Source organism: Tachyglossus aculeatus, chromosome 3 (assembly GCF_015852505.1).
Source record: "Tachyglossus aculeatus isolate mTacAcu1 chromosome 3, mTacAcu1.pri, whole genome shotgun sequence".
NCBI classification, from domain to species: domain Eukaryota; kingdom Metazoa; phylum Chordata; class Mammalia; order Monotremata; family Tachyglossidae; genus Tachyglossus; species Tachyglossus aculeatus.
Window position 1 is genome coordinate 26,709,933 of NC_052068.1, and position 21,557 is coordinate 26,731,489.

Genomic DNA, 21,557 nt, shown 5'->3' on the forward strand with positions numbered 1-21,557 from the left:
CTGTGTGCAGAGCACTGGACTAAGCGCTTGGGAAGTCCAAGTTGGCAACATATAGAGACGGTCCCTACCCAACAGTGGGCTCACAGTCTAGAAGGGGGAGACGGAGAACGAAACAAAACATATTAACAGAATAAAATATATAGAATAAATATGTACAAGTAAAATAAATAAATAGAGTAATAAATGCATACAAACATATAGACATATATACAGGTGCTGTGGGGAAGGGAAGGAGGTAAGGCCGGGGAGAGGCAGGAGGGGACTCAGTCTGGGAAGGCCTCCTGGAGGAGGTGAGCTCCCAGTAGGGCATAGTAAGCGCTTAATAAATGCCATCATTATTATTATTATTGCTTCTAGACTATGAGCCCACTGTTGGGTAGGGACTGTCTCTATATGTTGCAACGTGTACTTCCCAAGTGCTTAGTATCCTTAGTATCCATCTTACTTCCTTCCCTTCCCCACAGCACCTGTATATATGTATATATGTTTGTACATATTTATTACACTATTTATTTATTTATTTATTTTTCTTGTACATATCTATTCTATTTATTTTATTTTGTTAGTATGTTTGGTTTTGTTCTCTGTCTCCCCCTTCTAGACTGTGAGCCCACTGTTGGGTAGGGACTGTCTCTCTATGTTGCCAACGTGTACTTCGCAAGCGCTTAGTACAGTGCTCTGCACACAGTAAGCGCTCAATAACTACAATTGATTGATTGATTGATTAGTATCCTTAGTATCCATCTTACCTCCTTCCCTTCTCCACAGCACCTGTATATATGTATATATGTTTGTACATATTTATTACTCTATTTATTTATTTATTTTACTTGTACATATCTATTCTATTTATTTTATTTTGTTAGTATGTTTGGTTTTGTTCTCTGTCTCCCCCTTCTAGACTGTGAGCCCACTGTTGGGTAGGGACTGTCTCTCTATGTTGCCAACTTGTGCTTCCCAAGCCCTTAGTACAGTGCTCTGCGCACAGTAAGCGCTTGATAAATATGATCAATTGATTATTTGTACATATTTATTACTCTATTTATTTATTTTACTTGTACATATCTATTCTATTTATTTTATTTTGTTAGTATGTTTGGTTTTGTTCTCTGTCTCCCCCTTCTAGACTGTGAGCCCACTGTTGGGTAGGGACTGTCTCTAGATGTTGCCAATGTGTACTTCCCAAGCGCTTAGTACAGTGCTCTGCACACAGTAAACACTCAATAAATACAATTGATTGATTGATTAGTATCCTTAGTATCCATCTTACCTCCTACCCTTCCCCACAGCACCTGTATACATGTTTATATGTTTGTACATATTTATTACTCTATTTTATTTATTTATTTTACTTGTACATATCTGTTCTATTTATTTTATTTTGTTAGTATGTTTGTTTTTGTTCTCTGTCTCCCCCTTCTAGACTGTGAGCCCACTGTTGGGTAGGGACTGTCTCCATATGTTGCCAACTTGTACTTCCCAAGCACTTAGTACAGTGCTCTGCACACAGTAAGCGCTCAATAAATACGATTGATTGGTTGGTTGATTAGTATCCTTAGTATCCATCTTACCTCCTTCCCTTCCCCACAGCACCTGTATATATGTATATATGTTTGTACATATTTATTACTCTATTTATTTATTTATTTTACTTGCACATATCTGTTCTATTTATTTTATTTTGTTAGTATGTTTGGTTTTGTTCTCTGTCTCCCCCTTTTAGACTGTGAGCCCACTGCTGGGTAGGGACTGTCTCCTTATGTTGCCAACGTGTACTTCCCAAGCGCTTAGTCCAGTGCTCTGCAATCAATCAATCAATCATATTTATTGAGCGCTTACTGTGTGCAGAGCACTGTGCTAAGTGCTTGGGAATAATAATAAAAATAATAATGGCACTTATTAAGTGCTTACTATGTGCAAAGCACTGTTCTAAGCTATGGGGAGGTTACAAGGTGATCAGGTTGTCCCATGTGGGGCTCACAGTCTTCATCCCCATTTTACAGATGAGGTAACTGAGGCTTAGAGAAGTGAAGTGACTTGCCCAAGTTGGCAACACCTAGAGACAGTCCCTACCCAACAGTGGGCTCCCAGTCTAAAAGGGGGAGACGGAGAACAAAACCAAACATACTCACAAAATAAAATAAATAGGATAGGTACAAGTAAAATCAATCAATCAATCAATCATATTTATTGAGCGCTTACTATGTGCAGAGCACTGTACTAAGCGCTTGGGAAGTACAAATTGGCAACATATAGAGACAGTCCCTACCCAACAGTGGGCTCACAGTCTAAAAGGGGGAGACAGAGAAAAAAAAACCAAACATACTAACAAAATAAAATAGAATAGATAGGTACAAGTAAAATAAATAGAGCAATAAATCTGGCAACATCTAGAGACAGTCCCTACCCACCAGTGGGCTCACAGTCTAAAAGGGGGAGACAGAGAACAAAACCAAACATACTAACAAAATAAAATAAATAGAGCAGATATGTACAAGTAAAATAGAGTAATAAATCTGGCAACATCTAGAGACAGTCCCTACCCAACAGTGGGCTCACAGTCTAAAAGGGGGAGACAGAGAACAAAACCAAACATACCAACAAAATAAAATAAATAGAATAGATATGTACAAGTAAAATAAATAAAGTAATAAATCTGGCAACATCTAGAGACAGTCCCTACCCAACAGTGGGCTCACAGTCTAAAAGGGGGAGACAGAGAACAAAACCAAACATACTAACAAAATAAAATAAATAGAATAGATATGTACGAATAAAATAGAGTAATAAATCTGGCAACATCTAGAGACAGTCCCTACCCAACAGTGGGCTCACAGTCTAAAAGGGGGAGACAGAGAACAAAACCAAACATGCTAACAAAATAAAATAAATAGAACAGATATGTACAAGTAAAATAAATAGAGTAATAAATCTGGCAACATCTAGAGACGGTCCCTACCCAACAGTGGGCTCACAGTCTAAAAGGGGGAGACAGAGAACAAAACCAAACATACTAACAAAATAAAATAAATAGAATAGATATGTACAAGTAAAATAAATAGAGTAATAAATCTGGCAACATCTAGAGACAGTCCCTACCCAACAGTGGGCTCACAGTCTAAAAGGGGGAGACAGAGAACAAAACCAAACATACTAACAAAATAAAATAAATAGAACAGATATGTACAAGTAAAATAAATAGAGTAACAAATCTGGCAACATCTAGAGACGGTCCCTACCCAACAGTGGGCTCACAGTCTAAAAGGGGGAGACAGAGAACAAAACCAAACATACTAACAAAATAAAATAAATAGAACAGATATGTACAAGTAAAATAAATAGAGTAATAAATCTGGCAACATCTAGAGACAGTCCCTACCCAACAGTGGGCTCACAGTCTAAAAGGGGGAGACAGAGAACAAAACCAAACATACTAGCAAAATAAAATAAATAGAACAGATATGTACGAGTAAAATAAATAGAGTAATAAATCTGGCAACATCTAGAGACAGTCCCTACCCAACAGTGGGCTCACAGTCTAAAAGGGGGAGACAGAGAACAAAACCAAACATACTAGCAAAATAAAATAAATAGAACAGATATGTACAAGTAAAATAGAGTAATAAATCTGGCAACATCTAGAGACAGTCCCTACCCAACAGTGGGCTCACAGTCTAAAAGGGGGAGACAGAGAACAAAACCAAACACACTAACAAAATAAAATAAATAGAACAGATATGTACAAGTAAAATAAATAGAGTAATAAATCTGGCAACATCTAGAGACAGTCCCTACCCAACAGTGGGCTCACAGTCTAAAAGGGGGAGACAGAGAACAAAACCAAACATACTAACAAAATAAAATAAATAGAACAGATATGTACGAGTAAAATAAATAGAGTAATAAATCTGGCAACATCTAGAGACAGTCCCTACCCAACAGTGGGCTCACAGTCTAAAAGGGGGACAGAGAACAAAACCAAACATACTAACAAAATAAAATAAATAGAACAGATATGTACAAGTACAATAGAGTAATAAATCTGGCAACATCTAGAGACAGTCCCTACCCAACAGTGGGCTCACAGTCTAAAAGGGGGAGACAGAGAAAAAAAACCCCAAACATACTAATAAAATAAAATAAACAGAACAGATATGTACAAGTAAAATAAATAGAGTAATAAATCTGGCAACATCTAGAGACAGTCCCTACCCAACAGTGGGCTCACAGTCTAAAAGGGGGAGACAGAGAAAAAAAAAACCAAACATACTAACAAAATAAAATAAATAGAACAGATATGTACAAGTAAAATAAATAGAGTAATAAATCTGGCAACATCTAGAGACAGTCCCTACCCAACAGTGGGCTCACAGTCTAAAGGGGGGAGACAGAGAACAAAACCAAACATACTAACAAAATAAAATAAATAGAACAGATACGTACAAGTAAAATAAATAAATGGAGTAATAAATCTGTACAAACATATATCCAGGTGCTGTGGGGAAGGGAAGGAGGTAAGATGGGGGGGATGGAGCGGGGGACGAGGGGGAGAGGAAGGAAGGGGCTCAGTCTAAATAAATACACACAGTAAGCGCTCAATAAATACGATTGATTGATTGATTAGTACAGTGCTCTATACGACTGATTGACTGATTGATTAATAAATGCGATGGGATGACTGAATGGAAAAGGCGGGACGAGGGTGGGGTTTGGGGGGGGGCGCCCCCCGCTCCGTCCATGCCCTTATATGGACGGCCCGCGCGCCGGCCCGGCGGCGCGGCCCCGCCCGTGGGAATGGGGGCGTGGCCTGGGGCGGGCGGACCAATGGGAGAGGAGGGGCGGGGCCTGGCCGGCTCCCCATTGGCCGCCGCGCGGGGAGGGGGCGTGTCCCGGCCGCGGCGGGGGAGGTGGCGCGGCCCGGCCCGCAGTCGGAGGCCGCTCGCCTTCGTGGTCGCACGGACGGACCCCCGCTCGCCCGCTCGGTCGCCGCCGCCGCCGCCACGATGCCGGTGTTTCACACGCGCACGATCGAGAGCATCCTGGAGCCGGTGGCGCAGCAGATCTCGCACCTGGTGATCATGCACGAGGAGGGCGAAGTGGACGGCAAGGCCATCCCCGACCTCACCGCGCCCGTGGCCGCCGTGCAGGCGGCCGTCAGCAACCTCGTCCGGGTGAGCCCTCCCCTCCCCTCCCCTCCCCTCCCCTCCAGTCAGTCCTACTTATTGAGCGCCTAGTCCGGTGCTCTGCACACAGTGAGCGCTCAATAAATACGACTGATGAGGAGGAGGATGATGCAGGGCACTGGACTAAGCGCTTGCCCGCTCCCCTCCAGTCACTCAGTCCTACTTATTGAGCGCCTAGTCCGGTGCTCTGCACATAGTAAGCGCTCAATAAATACGACTGATGAGGAGGATGATGATGATGCAGGGCACTGGACTAAGCGCTTGCCCGCTCCCCTCCAGTCACTCAGTCCTACTTATTGAGCGCCTAGTCCGGTGCTCTGCACACAGTGAGCGCTCAATAAATACGACTGATGAGGAGGATGATGATGCAGGGCACTGGACTAAGCGCTTGCCCGCTCCCCTCCCCTCCAGTCACTCAGTCCTACTTATTGAGCGCCTAGTCCGGTGCTCTGCACACAGTAAGCGCTCAATAAATACGACTGATGAGGAGGATGATGATGATGCAGGGCACTGGACTAAGCGCTTGCCCGCTCCCTTCCCCTCCAGTCACTCAGTCAGTCCTACTTATTGAGCGCCTAGTACAGTGCTCTGCACACAGTAAGCGCTCAATAAATACGACTGATGAGGAGGATGATGATGATGCAGGGCACTGGACTAAGCGCTTGCCCGCTCCCTTCCCCTCCAGTCACTCAGTCAGTCCTACTTATTGAGCGCTTAGTACACTGCTCTGCACACAGTGAGCGCTCAATAAATACGACTGATGAGGAGGAGGAGGATGATGCAGGGCACTGGACTAAGCGCTTGCCCGCTCCCTTCCCCTCCAGTCACTCAGTCAGTCCTACTTATTGAGCGCCTAGTCCGGTGCTCTGCACACAGTGAGCGCTCAATAAATACGACTGATGAGGAGGATGATGATGCAGGGCACCGGACTAAGCGCTTGCCCGCTCCCCTCCAGTCACTCAGTCGTACTTATTGAGCGCCTAGTCCGGTGCTCTGCACACAGTGAGCGCTCAATAAATACGACTGATGAGGAGGAGGAGGATGATGCAGGGCACTGGACTAAGCGCTTGCCCGCTCCCCTCCAGTCACTCAGTCCTACTTACTGAGCGCTTAGTACAGTGCTCTGCACACAGTAAGCGCTCAATAAATACGACTGATGAGGAGGAGGATGATGCAGGGCACTGGACTAAGCGCTTGCCCGCTCCCCTCCAGTCACTCAGTCCTACTTACTGAGCGCTTAGTACAGTGCTCTGCACACAGTAAGCGCTCAATAAATACGACTGATGAGGAGGAGGATGATGCAGGGCACTGGACTAAGCACTTGCCCGCTCCCCTCCCCTCCAGTCACTCAGTCGTACTTATTGAGCGCCTAGTCCGGTGCTCTGCACACAGTGAGCGCTCAATAAATACGACTGATGAGGAGGATGATGATGCAGGGCACTGGACTAAGCGCTTGCCCGCTCCCTTCCCCTCCAGTCACTCAGTCAGTCCTACTTATTGAGCGCCTAGTCCGGTGCTCTGCACACAGTAAGCGCTCAATAAATACGACTGATGAGGAGGATGATGATGCAGGGCACTGGACTAAGCGCTTGCCCGCTCCCCTCCAGTCACTCAGTCCTACTTACTGAGCGCTTAGTACAGTGATCTGCACACAGTAAGCGCTCAATAAATACGACTGATGAGGAGGATGATGATGCAGGGCACTGGACTAAGCGCTTGCCCGCTCCCCTCCAGTCACTCAGTCCTACTTACTGAGCGCTTAGTCCAGTGCTCTGCACACAGTGAGCGCTCAATAAATACGACTGATGAGGAGGATGATGATGCAGGGCACTGGACTAAGCGCTTGCCCGCTCCCCTCCAGTCACTCAGTCCTACTTACTGAGCGCTTAGTACAGTGCTCTGCACACAGTAAGCGCTCAATAAATACGACTGATGAGGAGGATGATGATGATGCAGGGCACTGGACTAAGCGCTTGCCCGCTCCCTTCCCCTCCAGTCACTCAGTCAGTCCTACTTATTGAGCGCTTAGTACACTGCTCTGCACACAGTGAGCGCTCAATAAATACGACTGATGAGGAGGATGATGATGCAGGGCACTGGACTAAGCGCTTGCCCGCTCCCCTCCAGTCACTCAGTCCTACTTACTGAGCGCTTAGTACAGTGATCTGCACACAGTAAGCGCTCAATAAATACGATTGAGGAGGATGATGATGATGCAGGGCACTGGACTAAGCGCTTGCCCGCTCCCCTCCAGTCACTCAGTCCTACTTATTGAGCGCTTAGTACAGTGCTCTGCACACAGTAAGCGCTCAATAAATACGACTGATGAGGAGGAGGATGATGCAGGGCACTGGACTAAGCGCTTGCCCGCTCCCCTCCAGTCACTCAGTCCTACTTACTGAGCGCTTAGTACAGTGCTCTGCACACAGTAAGCGCTCAATAAATACGACTGATGAGGATGATGATGATGCAGGGCACTGGACTAAGCGCTTGCCCGCTCCCCTCCAGTCACTCAGTCCTACTTACTGAGCGCTTAGTACAGTGCTCTGCACACAGTAAGCGCTCAATAAATACGACTGATGAGGAGGAGGATGATGCAGGGCACTGGACTAAGCGCTTGCCCGCTCCCCTCCAGTCACTCAGTCCTACTTACTGAGCGCTTAGTACAGTGCTCTGCACACAGTAAGCGCTCAATAAATACGACTGATGAGGAGGATGATGATGCAGGGCACTGGACTAAGCGCTTGCCCGCTCCCCTCCAGTCACTCAGTCCTACTTATTGAGCGCTTAGTACAGTGCTCTGCACACAGCAAGCGCTCAATAAATACGACTGATGAGGAGGATGATGATGCAGGGCACTGGACTAAGCGCTTGCCCGCTCCCCTCCAGTCACTCAGTCCTACTTACTGAGCGCTTAGTCCGGTGCTCTGCACACAGTGAGCGCTCAATAAATACGACTGATGAGGAGGAGGATGATGCAGGGCACTGGACTAAGCGCTTGCCCGCTCCCTTCCCCTCCAGTCACTCAGTCAGTCCTACTTATTGAGCGCTTAGTACAGTGCTCTGCACACAGTAAGCGCTCAATAAATACGACTGATGAGGAGGATGATGATGATGCAGGGCACTGGACTAAGCGCTTGCCCGCTCCCTTCCCCTCCAGTCACTCAGTCAGTCCTACTTATTGAGCGCTTAGTACACTGCTCTGCACACAGTGAGCGCTCAATAAATACGACTGATGAGGAGGATGATGATGCAGGGCACTGGACTAAGCGCTTGCCCGCTCCCCTCCCCTCCAGTCACTCAGTCGTACTTATTGAGCGCCTAGTCCGGTGCTCTGCACACAGTAAGCGCTCAATAAATACGACTGATGAGGAGGATGATGATGCAGGGCACTGGACTAAGCGCTTGCCCGCTCCCTTCCCCTCCAGTCACTCAGTCAGTCCTACTTATTGAGCGCTTAGTACACTGCTCTGCACACAGTGAGCGCTCAATAAATACGACTGATGAGGAGGATGATGATGCAGGGCACTGGACTAAGCGCTTGCCCGCTCCCCTCCAGTCACTCAGTCCTACTTATTGAGTGCCTAGTCCGGTGCTCTGCACACAGTAAGCGCTCAATAAATACGACTGATGAGGAGGAGGATGATGATGCAGGGCACTGGACTAAGCGCTTGCCCGCTCCCCTCCCCTCCAGTCACTCAGTCAGTCCTACTTATTGAGCGCTTAGTACACTGCTCTGCACACAGTGAGCGCTCAATAAATACGACTGATGAGGAGGATGATGATGCAGGGCACTGGACTAAGCGCTTGCCCGCTCCCCTCCCCTCCAGTCACTCAGTCCTACTTATTGAGAGCTTAGTACAGTGCTCTGCACACAATAAGCGCTCAATAAATACGACTGATGAGGAGGATGATGATGCAGGGCACTGGACTAAGCGCTTGCCCGCTCCCCTCCAGTCACTCAGTCCTACTTACTGAGCGCTTAGTACAGTGCTCTGCACACAGTAAGCGCTCAATAAATACGACTGATGAGGAGGAGGATGATGATGCAGGGCACTGGACTAAGCGCTTGCCCGCTCCCCTCCCCTCCAGTCACTCAGTCAGTCCTACTTACTGAGCGCTTAGTACAGTGCTCTGCACACAGTAAGCGCTCAATAAATACGACTGATGAGGAGGAGGATGATGCAGGGCACTGGACTAAGCGCTTGCCCGCTCCCCTCCCCTCCAGTCACTCAGTCCTACTTATTGAGCGCTTAGTCCAGTGCTCTGCACACAGTAAGCGCTCAATAAATACGACTGATGAGGAGGATGATGATGCAGGGCACTGGACTAAGCGCTTGCCCGCTCCCCTCCAATCACTCAGTCCTACTTACTGAGCGCTTAGTACAGTGCTCTGCACACAATAAGCGCTCAATAAATACGACTGATGAGGAGGATGATGATTCAGGGCACTGGACTAAGCGCTTGCCCGCTCCCCTCCCCTCCAGTCACTCAGTCCTACTTATTGAGCGCTTAGCCCAGTGCTCTGCACACAGTAAGCGCTCAATCAATCAATCAATCAATCGTATTTATTGAGCGCTTACTATGTGCAGAGCACTGTACTAAGCGCTTGGGAGGTCCAAGTTGGCAACACATAGAGACAGTCCCTACCCAGCGGTGGGCTCACAGTCTAAAAGGGGGAGGCAGAGAACAAAACCAAACATACCAACAAAATAAAATAAATAGGATAGAAATGTACAAGTAAAATAAATAGAGTAATAAATATGTACGACTGATGAGGATGATGATGATGCAGGGCACTGGACTAAGCGCTTGCCCGCTCCCCGCCGAACATATATATATATATGTTTGTACATATTTATTACTCTATTTACTTATTTATTTTACTTGTACCTATCTATTCTATTTTATTTTGTTAGTATGTTCGGTTTTGTTCTCTGTCTCCCCCTTCTAGACTGTGAGCCCACCGGTGGGGAGGGACTGTCTCTATATGTTGCCAATTTGTACTTCCCAAGCGCTTAGTACAGTGCTCTGCACATAGTAAGCGCTCAATAAATACGACTGATGAGGATGATGATGATGCAGGGAACTGGACTAAGCGCTTGCCCGCTCCCCGCAGAACCCATACACATATACATATACATTTGTACTTATTTGTCACTATTTATTTTACTTGTACATATCTATTCTATTTATTTTATTTTGTTAGTATGTTTGGTTTTGTTCTCTGTCTCCCCCTTCTAGACTGTGAGCCCACTGGTGGGTAGAGACTGTCTCTATATGTTGCCAATTTGTACTTCCCAAGCGCTTAATACAGTGCTCTGCACATAGGAAGCGCTCAGTAAATACGACTGATGATGATGACGCAGGGCACTGGACTAAGCGCTTTCCCGCTCCCCGCCGAACCCATACACATATACATATACATTTGTACATATTTGTCACTATTTATTTTACTTGTACATATCTATTCTATTTATTTTATTTTGTTAGTATGTTTGGTTTTGTTCTCTGTCTCCCCCTTCTAGACTGTCATTTATTTATTTATTTTACTTGTACATATCTATTCTATTTATTTTATTTTGTTAGTATGTTCGGTTTTGTTCTCTGTCTCCCCCCTTTTAGACTGTGAGCCCACTGTTGGGTAGGGACCGTCTCTATATGTTGCTTTCCAAGCGCTTAGTACAGTCCTCTGCACACAGTAAGCGCTCAATAAATACGACTGATGATGATGCAGGGCACTGGACTAAGCGCTTGCCCGCTACCCGCCGAACCCATATACATATACATTTGTACATATTTGTTACTGTATTTATTTATTTTACTTGTACATATCTATTCTATTTATTTTATTTTGTTAGTATGTTTGGTTTTGTTCTCTGTCTCCCCCTTCTAGACTGTGAGCCCACTGGTGGGGAGGGACTGTCTCTATATGTTGCCAATTTGTACTTCCCAAGCGCTTAGTACAGTGCTCTGCACATAGTAAGCGCTCAATAAATACGATTGGTGATGATGATGCTGATGATGATGCAGGGAACTGGACTAAGCGCTTGCCCGCTCCCCACCGAACCCATACACATATACATATGCATTTGTACATATTTGTTACTCTATTTATTTATTTAATTATTTTACTTGTACATATCTATTCTATTTATTTTATTTTGTTAGTATGTTTGGTTTTGTTCTCTGTCTCCCCCTTTTAGACTGTGAGCCCACTGTTGGGTAGGGACTGTCTCCATGTGTTGCCGACTTGTACTTCCCAAGCGCTTAGTACAGTGCTCTGCACACAGTAAGCACTCAGTAAATACGATTGATTGATTGATTGAACCCTCCCCAGGATCAATCAGTCAATCGGATTACTGAGAGCTCACCTCCTCCAGGAGGCCTTCCCAGACTAAGCCCCTTCCTTCCTCTCCCCCTTGTCCCCCTCTCCATCCCCCCCATTTTACCTCCTTCCCTTCCCCACAGCACCTGTATATATGTTTGTACAGATTTATTACTCCATTTATTTATTTTACTTGTACATATCTATTCTATTTATTTTATTTTGTTAGTATGTTTGGTTTTGTTCTCTGTCTCCCCCTTCTAGACTGTGAGCCCACTGTTGGGGAGGGACTGTCTCTATATGTTGCTTCCGAAGCGCTTAGTCCAGTGCTCTGCACATAGTAAGCGCTCAATAAATACGATTGATGATGATGAGGATGATGATGATGCAGGGCACTGGACTAAGCGCTTGCCCGCTCCCCGCCGAACCCATATACATATACATTTGTACATATTTGTTACTCTATTTATTTTACTTGTACATATCTATTCTATTTATTTTATTTTGTTAGTGTGTTTGGTTTTGTTCTCTGTCTCCCCCTCCTAGACTGTCTCTCTATGTTGCCAACTTGGACTTCCCAAGCGCTTAGTCCAGTGCTCTGCACACGGTAAGCGCTCAATAAATACGATTGATGAGGATGATGATGATGCAGGGCACTGGACTAAGCGCTTGCCCGCTCCCCGCCGAACCCAGACACATATACATATGCATTTGTACATATTTGTTACTCTGTTTATTTTACTTGTACATATCTATTCTATTTATTTTATGTTGTTAGTATGTTTGGTTTTGTTCTCTGTCTCCCCCTTCTAGACTGTTATTTATTTATTTATTTATTTTACTTGTACATATCTATTCTATTTATTTTATTTTGTTAGTATGTTTGGTTTTGTTCTCTGTCTCCTCCTTCTAGACTGTGAGCCCACTGGTGGGTAGGGACTGTCTCTATATGTTGCCAACTTGTACTTCCCAAGCGCTTAGTACAGTGCTCTGCACACAGTAAGCGCTCAATAAATACGATTGATGTTGATGCAGGGCACTGGACTAAGCGCTTGCCCGCTCCCCGCCGAACCCATATACATATACATTTGTACACATTTGTTACTCTTTATTTATTTTACTTGTACATATCTATTCTATTTATTTTATTTTGTTAGTATGTTTGGTTTTGTTCTCTGTCTCCCCCTTCTAGACTGTGAGCCCACTGTTGGGTAGGGACTGTCTCTATATGTTGCCAGTTTGTACTTCCCAAGCGTTTGGTACAGTGCTCTGCACACAGTAAGCGCTCAGTAAATATGATTGATTGATTGAACCCTCCCCAGGATCAATCAATCAATCGTATTACTGAGAGCTCACCTCCTCTAGGAGGCCTTCCCAAACTGAGCCCCTTCCTTCTTCTCCCCCTCGTCCCCCTCTCCATCCCCCCCACCATCTTATCTCCTTCCCTTCCCCACAGCACCTGTATATATGTTTGTACAGATTTATTACTCTATTTATTTTACTTGTACATATCTGTTCTATTTATTTTATTTTGTTAGTATGTTTGGTTTTGTTCTCTGTCTCCCCCTTTTAGACTGTGAGCCCACTGTTGGGTAGGGACTGTCTCTAGATGTTGCCAGATTTATTACTCTATTTATTTATTTATTTTACTTGTACATATCTATTCTATTTTATTTTGTTAGTATGTTTGGCTTTGTTCTCTGTCTCCCCCTTTTAGACTGTGAGCCCACTGTTGGGTAGGGACTGTCTCTAGATGTTGCCAACTTGGACTTCCCAAGGGCTTAGTCCAGTGCTCTGCACACAGTAAGCGCTCAATAAATACGATTGATTGATTGATTTAGAGAAGTAGCGTGGCTCAGTGGAAAGAGGGAAAGAGCCCGGGCTTTGGAGGCAGAGGTCGTGGGTTCGAATCCCCGATCACCATGTATCCCCCCCCACCAGCGCTTAGAACAGTTCTCTGCACACAGTAAGCGCTTAACAAATGCCATTATTATTATTATTATTATTATTTATTGCCATTATTATTATTATTATGCCATTATTATTATTATTATTTATTGAGCGCTTACTGTGTGCAGTGCACTGGACTAAGCGCTTGCCCGCTCTCCGCCGAACCCTCCCCAGGATCAATCAGTCATTTGTATTTAGAGAAGCAGCGTGGCTCAGTGGAAAGAGGGAAAGAGCCCGGGCTTTGGAGGCAGAGGTCTTGGGTTAGAATTCCGGCTCCGCCGCATGACTGCTGGGTGACCTTGGGCAAGTCACTTCACTTCTCTGAGCCTCAGTGACCTCATCTGGAAAATGGGGATTAAGATTGTGAGCTTAAGCACAGTAAGCGCTTAACAAATGCCATCATTATTATTATTATTATTATTATTATTTATTGAGCGCTTACTGTGTGCAGGGCACTGGACTAAGCGCTTGCCCGCTCCCCGCCGAACCCTCCCCGGGGTCAATCAATCGTATTTAGAGAAGCAGCATGGCTCAGTGGAAAGAGCCCGGGCTTTGGAGTCAGAGGTCGTGGGTTCGAATTCCGGCTTTGCCGCATGACTGCTGGGTGACCTTGGGCAAGTCACTTCACTTCTCTGAGCCTCAGTGACCTCATCTGGAAAATGGGGATTAAGATTGTGAGCCCCACGTGGGGCAACTTGATCACCTTGTATCCCCCCCAGTGCTTAGAACAGTGCTCTGCACATAGTAAGCACTTAACAAATGCGTCATCATTATTATTATTATTATGGGGCCACTTGATCACCTTGTATCCCCCCAGTGCTTAGAACAGTCTCTACACATAGTAAGCGCTTAACAAATGCCATTATTATTATTATTTATTGAGCGCTTACTGTGTGCAGAGCACTGGACGAAGCGCTTGGGAAGTCCAAGTTGGCAACATCTAGAGCCGGTCCCGACCCAACAGCGGGCTCACAGTCTAGAAGTGGGAGACAGACAACAAAACCAAACATACTAACAAAATAAAATAAATAGAATCGATATGTACAAGTAAAATAAGTAAATAAATGGAGTAATAAATATGTACAAACATATAGACATATATACAGGATCGGGTCGGGACCGGCTCTATCCATTGCCGACTCCCCAAGCGCTTAGTACAGTGCTTTGCGCACAGTAGGCGCTCAATCAAGACCGTTGAGTGAATGCATGTGAGCCCGTTGTCGGGTTGGGACCGTCTCTAGATGTTGCCAACTTGTCCTTCCCAAGCACTTAGTACAGTGCTCTGCACACAGTAGGCGCTCAATAAATAGGAGTGAGTGAATGTGAGCCCATTTTCGGGTCGGGACCGTCTCTAGATGTCACCGATTTGTCCTTCCCAAGCGCTTAGTCCAGTGTTCTGCACATAGTAGGCGCTCAATAAATATGAATGAGTGAATGTGAGCCTGTTGTTGGGTCGGGACCGTCTCTCGATGTCGACTTGTCCTTCCCAAGTGCTTAGTACAGTGCTCTGCACACAGTAGGCGCTCCATAAATACGATTGAGTGAATGTGAGCCCGTTGTCGGGTCGGGACCGTCTCTAGATGTCACCGATTTGTCCTTCCCAAGCGCTTAGTCCAGTGTTCTGCACATAGTAGGTGCTCAATAAATATGAATGAGTGAATGTGAGCCCGTTGTTGGGTCGGGACCGTCTCTCGATGTCGACTTGTCCTTCCCAAGTGCTTAGTACAGTGCTCTGCACACAGTAGGCGCTCCATAAATACGATTGAGTGAATGTGAGCCCATTGTCGGGTCGGGACCGTCTCTAGATGTCGCCGACTTGTCCTTCCCAAGCGCTTAGTACAGTGCTCTGCAAACGGTAGGCGCTCAGTAAATATGAGTGAGTGAATGTGAGCCCGTTGTCGGGTCGGGACCGTCTCTAGATGTCGACTTGTTCTTCCCAAGCTCTTAGTCCAGTGTTCTGCACATAGTAGGTGCTCAATAAATATGAATGAGTGAATGTGAGCCCGTTGTTGGGTTGGGACCATCTCTAGATATCGACTAGTCCTTCCCAAGCGCTTAGTACAGTGCTCTGCACACAGTAGGCGCTCAATAAATATGAGTGAATGTGAGCCCGTTGTCGGGTCGGGCCTGTCTCTCGATGTCGACTTGTCCTTCCCAAGCGCTTAGTACAGTGCTGTACACACAGTATTTGCTCAATAAATATGAATGAGTGAATGTGAGCCCGTTGTTGGGTCGGGACCGTCTCTAGATGTTGCCTTGTCCTTCCCAAGCGCTTGGTACAGTGCTCTGCTCACAGCAGGTGCTCAATAAATACGATTGAGTGAATGAATGAACGAATGTGAGCCCGTTGTTGGGTCAGGACCGTCTCTAGATATTGCCGTGTCCTTCCCAAGCACTTAGTACAGTGCTCTGCTCACAGCAGGCGCTCAATAAATACAATTGAGTGAATGAATGCGAGCCCGTTGTTGGGTCGGGACCGTCTCTAGATGTTGCCGACTTGTCCTTCCCAAGCGCTTAGTACAGTGCTCTGCACACAGTAGGCGCTCCATAAATACGATTGAGTGAATGAATGAATGAATGTCAGCCCGTTGTTGGGTCGGGACCATCTCTAGATGTCGACTTGTCCTTCCCAAGCGCTTAGTACAGTGCTCTGCACACAGTCGGCGCTCAATAAATACCACTGAGTGAGTGAATGAATGTGAGCCCATTGTTGGGTGAGTGAATGAATGAATGTGAGCCCATTGTTGGGTCGGGACCATCTCTATCTGTTGCCGACTTGCCCTTCCCAAGCACTTAGTACAGTGCTCTGCACACAGTAGGTGCTCAATAAATACAAGCGAATGAATGAATGTGAGCCTGTTGTCGGGTCAGGACCATCTCTAGATGTTGCCTTCTTGGCCTTCCCAAGCACTTAGTACAGTGCTCTGCACACATTAGGCGCTCAATAAATACGATTGAATGAGTGAATGAATGTGAGCCCGTTGTCGGGTCGGGACCGTCTTCAGATGTTGCCAATTTGTCCTCTCCCAAGCGCTTAGTACAGTGCTCTGCACACAGTAAGCACTCAATAAATATGAATGAGTGAATGTGAGCCCGTTGTCGGGTCGGGACCGTCTCTAGATGTTGCCGACTTGTCCTCTCCCAAGCGGTTAGTCCAGCGCTCTGCACACAGTAGGCGCTCAATAAATACGATTGAATGAATGAATGAATTTTACCTGGCTTGGAAGCCCGTCACCCTGTCTCTCCTGCCCTTCCTCTCCCACGCCTCCCCCGACCTTTGCCACCAATTGCCCCTCACCGTCCCAAACCATATCAATTTCTAGACCGTTGTTGGGTCGGGACCGTCTCTATGTGTTGCCGACTTATACTTCCCAAGCGCTTAGTACAGTGCCCCGCACACAGTAAGTGCTCAATAAATACGATTGAATGAATGAATGAATTTTCCCCTGCCCCGTCCCTCCCCGCTGCCACCATTTCTCCTCCAGGCCTGATTTTTCCCCCCTCCCCCTTCAGCCCGTGCATGGCCCACCTAAAGTCTCTTCCCGGTTCTTCAGCACTGTTATTATTATGGTATTTGTTAAGCGCTTACTATAATACTGACGGTATTTGTTAAGCACCTACTATGTGTGGGCACTATCTTCTGGTTCACCCGTACTTCCAGTTTGCACTAGAGACTTTTTTTCAGGTCCCACTTCCTCTTACCTGCTGTTAGCTCCTCCTGCCCAATATTGCAAGATTCCTCTTCTTCCTTCCTTCTGTGGGCGGGAAGCAAAATGGAGCGGCCTCCTCTGGGATGAACAGGAAGGCAGGAAAGGGCAGGGAGGCCCCCCCCCCTTACAGTCTTCCCGACCAGCTTGTTAATAATAATGATCGTATTGAGCGTTTACTATGCGCAAAGCACTGTACTCAGCGCTTGGGAGAATACAGTATAACATCAAACACATTCCCTGCACACAGTAAGTGTGCATTCAGTAAGTCCGACTGAATTAATTCCCTGCCCACAACCAGCTCACGGCTTGCACGGAGCAGCAAACTTTTCCAGGCTTTCAGGGAGCCATTGAGTTTCCCAAGCATACAGACGGATCAGTGAAGTTTCCCAAGCAGAGACGGATTCATGAATTTACTAGTAGAGAGGGAAGGGGGTGATAGAGGTCGTGGTGAAGTGGGATGCAGAGTGTCCTAATGATAATAACCGTCTCCTTTCTTCTCTTACTTCCTCAAAGCTCCCCCCGCCGCCCCCATTCCCCCATATTTTATTTTACGATTATCTCTCTCTCTCTCTCTGTGCAACCTCAAGGATGACTCAGACCGCCGTTGCACAGAATGAGCCGTTTTGGAAATAGTTCGGAAGATTCCCCCTCCCGCCCCCCAAAAGTAGTGATGTACTTTTAGCAAGAGGAGTGGCTGTCCTGCGAAGCCATCCCTGGGCACTTCGGGGGCCCCAGAAAACAGGCCCTTCTGCTCTGATGTGGGTACTTGGTGGACGCACTTGTCAGCTGTGTGACTTTGGGCAAGTCACTTCACTTCTCTGGGCCTCAGTTACCTCTTCTGTAAAACGGGGATGAAGACTGTGAGGCCCGCGGGGGGCAACCTGATCACCTTGTAACCCCCTAGCGCTTAGAACAGTGCTTCATTCATTCATTCATTCATTCATTCATTCATTCATTCATTCATTCCGTCATATTTATCGAGTGCTTACTGTGTGCAGAGCACTGTACTAAGCACTTGGGAAGTAGGGAAGCAGTGTGGCTCTGCGGAAAGAGCCTGGGCTTTGAAGTCAGAGGTCATCGGTTCAAATCCCGGCTCTGCCACTTGTCAGCTGTGTGACTTTGGGCAAGTCACTTCACTTCTCTGGGCCTCAGTTACCTCCTCTGTAAAATGGGGATTAAGACTGTGAGCCCCATGTGGGATACCTGATCACCTTGTAAATTCCCCAGTACTTAGAACAGTGCTTTGCACATAGTAAGCGCTTAATAAATGCCATCATTATTATGATTATTATTATTATCAGACTGGACACAGGAATCACCTGGGTAGGGAATTCATTTGCTTTATCTGTTCTTTAGATTTGGGCAAGTCTCTGGGCCTCGGTTTCCTCATCTGTGGAATGGGGATTAAATCCTATTCTCTCCTGCTCAGACTAGAACATTGAATCTGTAATATATTTATACTTAGGCCTGTCTCCCCATCGAGACTGTAAAATCCTGTTGGGCAGGTAAATTGTGCCTAGCGCTTCAAACAGTGCTTGGCACATAGTAAGCGCTTAACAGATACCGTAATTATTATAACACAGCTCCTTTGTCTTGTACCTTCCCAAACGTGTAATACAGTGCTCTGCATATAGGAAGCACTTAGTAAATGCCACTGACTGATTGACTGATCGATCTTGTCAGAGAGTTTCTGCAGTTGGCATTTGGCAGATTTCAGGATTGTCACTTAAACAGCTGAAAGACGCCTTCAATCTGGTGGGTCCTCTGGAACCAGTGATTTCAGAGCATCCCTGCCTTTTATAACCAGTTCTTTAGAAAGGGCTACAGCTTTAGGAGTTTCCAAATTTTTATTACCACCCAACCATTATCACCCTGGGTATTCGAATTGAATAAACTAAGGTGTAAAAATGAATAGTACACTGATTTCCTCACAAAGCCGGTAACTAAATATCGGAACTAGAATTATCTGAAAATCACCTACTACATTGTTATGGAATCTGTCAAAAAATGACGGACGGTCTGCAGTCCTTTCGCTTCTGATGTTCTGTGAGATTTGCTTAGTCCAAGTGCTACATTATAATCATCAATTAGTGGTATTTATTGAGTTCTTACTGTGTGCAGAGCACTGTAGTGCTTGGGAGAGTTCAGCAGAATTAGCAGATACGTTCCCTGCCCATGATAATGCAGTAATATACCTGTAAGAAATATTTAATGGTGTTTAGTACATCAGAAAGGGTACAAGCTTATTTCGAGGTAGAATCCTGGGCCTAGATTTTTAAAAATAAGCATTCTAATTTTGCCAGTGGTTCTTTAGTGGAGGAGAAATACTGAAATACAGCAACATGTCTTCTTTGCAAAGATATAGAGCCAATTAGAGTGTATCTGTTGTAGTAGCACTTCCAGAAATTTCAAGTTTAGAATGACTTCTTGTTAGTGCTTGCTTGCTTGCTTGCTGTGTCTTTAAATGGTTTCAGCCTTCAGTTTTGCCAGTTATAAATGTTGCAATTGCGGGCATCCTCCCATATCAGGACAACTTCTCTCTGGTTTTTCCCTGGCCCTCTCCTCCAGCCCTTGTAATGAGGTAGTGGGAACAAGTTTTTTTACTTACTGCATCTTTCTTCTAAAGAGGAAAAGGGGCCTCAAAAGGAACTTTTAACCAGTGAACGTTTCCAAAATAAAATAACAAAGCAAGAGCAAGATTGGTAGGGGAATACGTGGTAATAATGTGGAAAACAGGAAGGCAAAAATGGAGACAAGGCACAAAAGAGTAGAGGAGGTGCAGATAGAGTAAGCAATGGAAGATTTTCGTAGATGGTGAGGAGATTTTCTTTTCCTCTCGATGACCCTTTATCTAAGTTAAAGTCCTGTACTCAAAGTGAAACAGTGAATCCGTTTTGGAAGTTGGTTTACAGGTTTTTACTGTTTTGTCTTTGGATAATGACAGTTATGTTGTAACCTTCCCATTGTTTTTTTGGAAACATTTATTAGGGTATTTTTTGCAGATGTGAATAGGTGAGAAGAATGGCTTTAGGTTAGAAATCCAATTTTAAATTTCATAGAACAGCATACCCTCCCCAAGTCACCCTTATTAATGAATGAAAGTGTAAAATATGCTAACTGAACCGAGGCATTTATATGTGATCATTGAGTTGGCTTGATATCTGTTAGAACTGGCTATCAGAGCCAGTGAATTTCCACCTTGAAAACAATTTCCCCAAGAGAAATCCCAGAAGAAACAGTTATTTCTTATTTCCCTAAACTCACAGAAAAACTCTGGAGACACATTGGATGTTTCCAGCATTGTTACCGTGATTGATATTGTCAATAATTATGTAGAGATAAGTTAACTGGGATAAATGCTTTCCTTGAGCCATGCCATAAACAACATTTCCCTAATTCAGAAGTGATAAAGTATTTAGGTTTGAGAGCATATTAAAGGGGCATAAGTCAAATGAGATACTGAAAGTAAAATTATTAAAAGATAATCTGGAGGGCCGAGCAGGGTGGATGCGGAGGTCGGTTGCCCAGGATTTAAGATAACAGAGGGTGCAGTCTATTTTGGGTTAGCATTCTTTTTTCAATGTCATTCCAACTATGCTGGTCATTTACTAAATTAATAACCTAAGAATAAGAACACAGCTTCTTATCTGAAAGTGGTTTTCAGAGTAGGATTTCACATGATCTTACTAGGAATGTGTTTTAATGGTAACACAATTTTGCTCAGAGCCTTTGGAGGCCAGAGAATCTTACAATTGAAAGATCTTTTTGAGAGAGAATTGAATGTTGCACTCAATAACTCAGAGCAGTAAAATGCTGTAGCTCTCAGACTCTTGTGTTTGTGCTGCTCAACCAGTTTTGCATATCATGCATTGACTTGTGGATTCCTTAAAAAGACCTTGGCTTTCTTGAGAACTAGTCAAGTGACAAAGGTGCTTCCCATAAAGATGACATGCCTTCAACTAAATGTATGATGAGTTGCCCTGTGACATCCACAGTCTCTCCCAGTCCCTAGCCTGTGAGGGGAGACAGCCTGTAGCAGGAGAGGTTGTAATCCCTGGTTGTGGAACTGCTTGGCCTAGTGACAAGAGCATGAGCTCGGGAGTGAGAGGATGTGGATTCCAATCCTGGCTCCACCACCTGTTTGCTGGGTGACTTTGGGCAAGTCACTTAACTTCTCTGTGCCTCAGTGACGTCATCTGTAAAATGGGAATCGAGACTGTGAGCCCTATGTGGCAGAGGGACCTTGTCCAACCTGATTACCTTACCGTGTCCAACCTGATTGCCTTGTATAATAGTAATAATAATGGCATTTGTTAAGTGCTTACTATGTGCAACGCACTGTTCTAAGCGCTGGGGGGGATACAACGTGATCAGGCTGTCCCACGT

General features: G+C 45.4%; 1 protein-coding gene across 3 annotated transcripts in view; it reads left to right on the forward strand.

Annotated features, from left to right (window-relative positions):
• Nucleotides 1-4,972: 4,972 nt before the first annotated feature.
• VCL (vinculin) overlaps nt 4,973-21,557 on the forward strand; it is a 108,466-nt gene continuing 91,881 nt past the window's right edge. For 2 of the 3 annotated variants that reach the window (XM_038743627.1, XM_038743629.1), the window contains exon 1: nt 4,973-5,171. In XM_038743627.1, coding sequence (XP_038599555.1) covers nt 5,004-5,171 — 168 coding nt within the window. In that variant the 5' untranslated portion in view covers nt 4,973-5,003. The remainder of the gene's footprint in view (nt 5,172-21,557) is intronic. The other variant, XM_038743628.1, reaches the window with a different exon arrangement.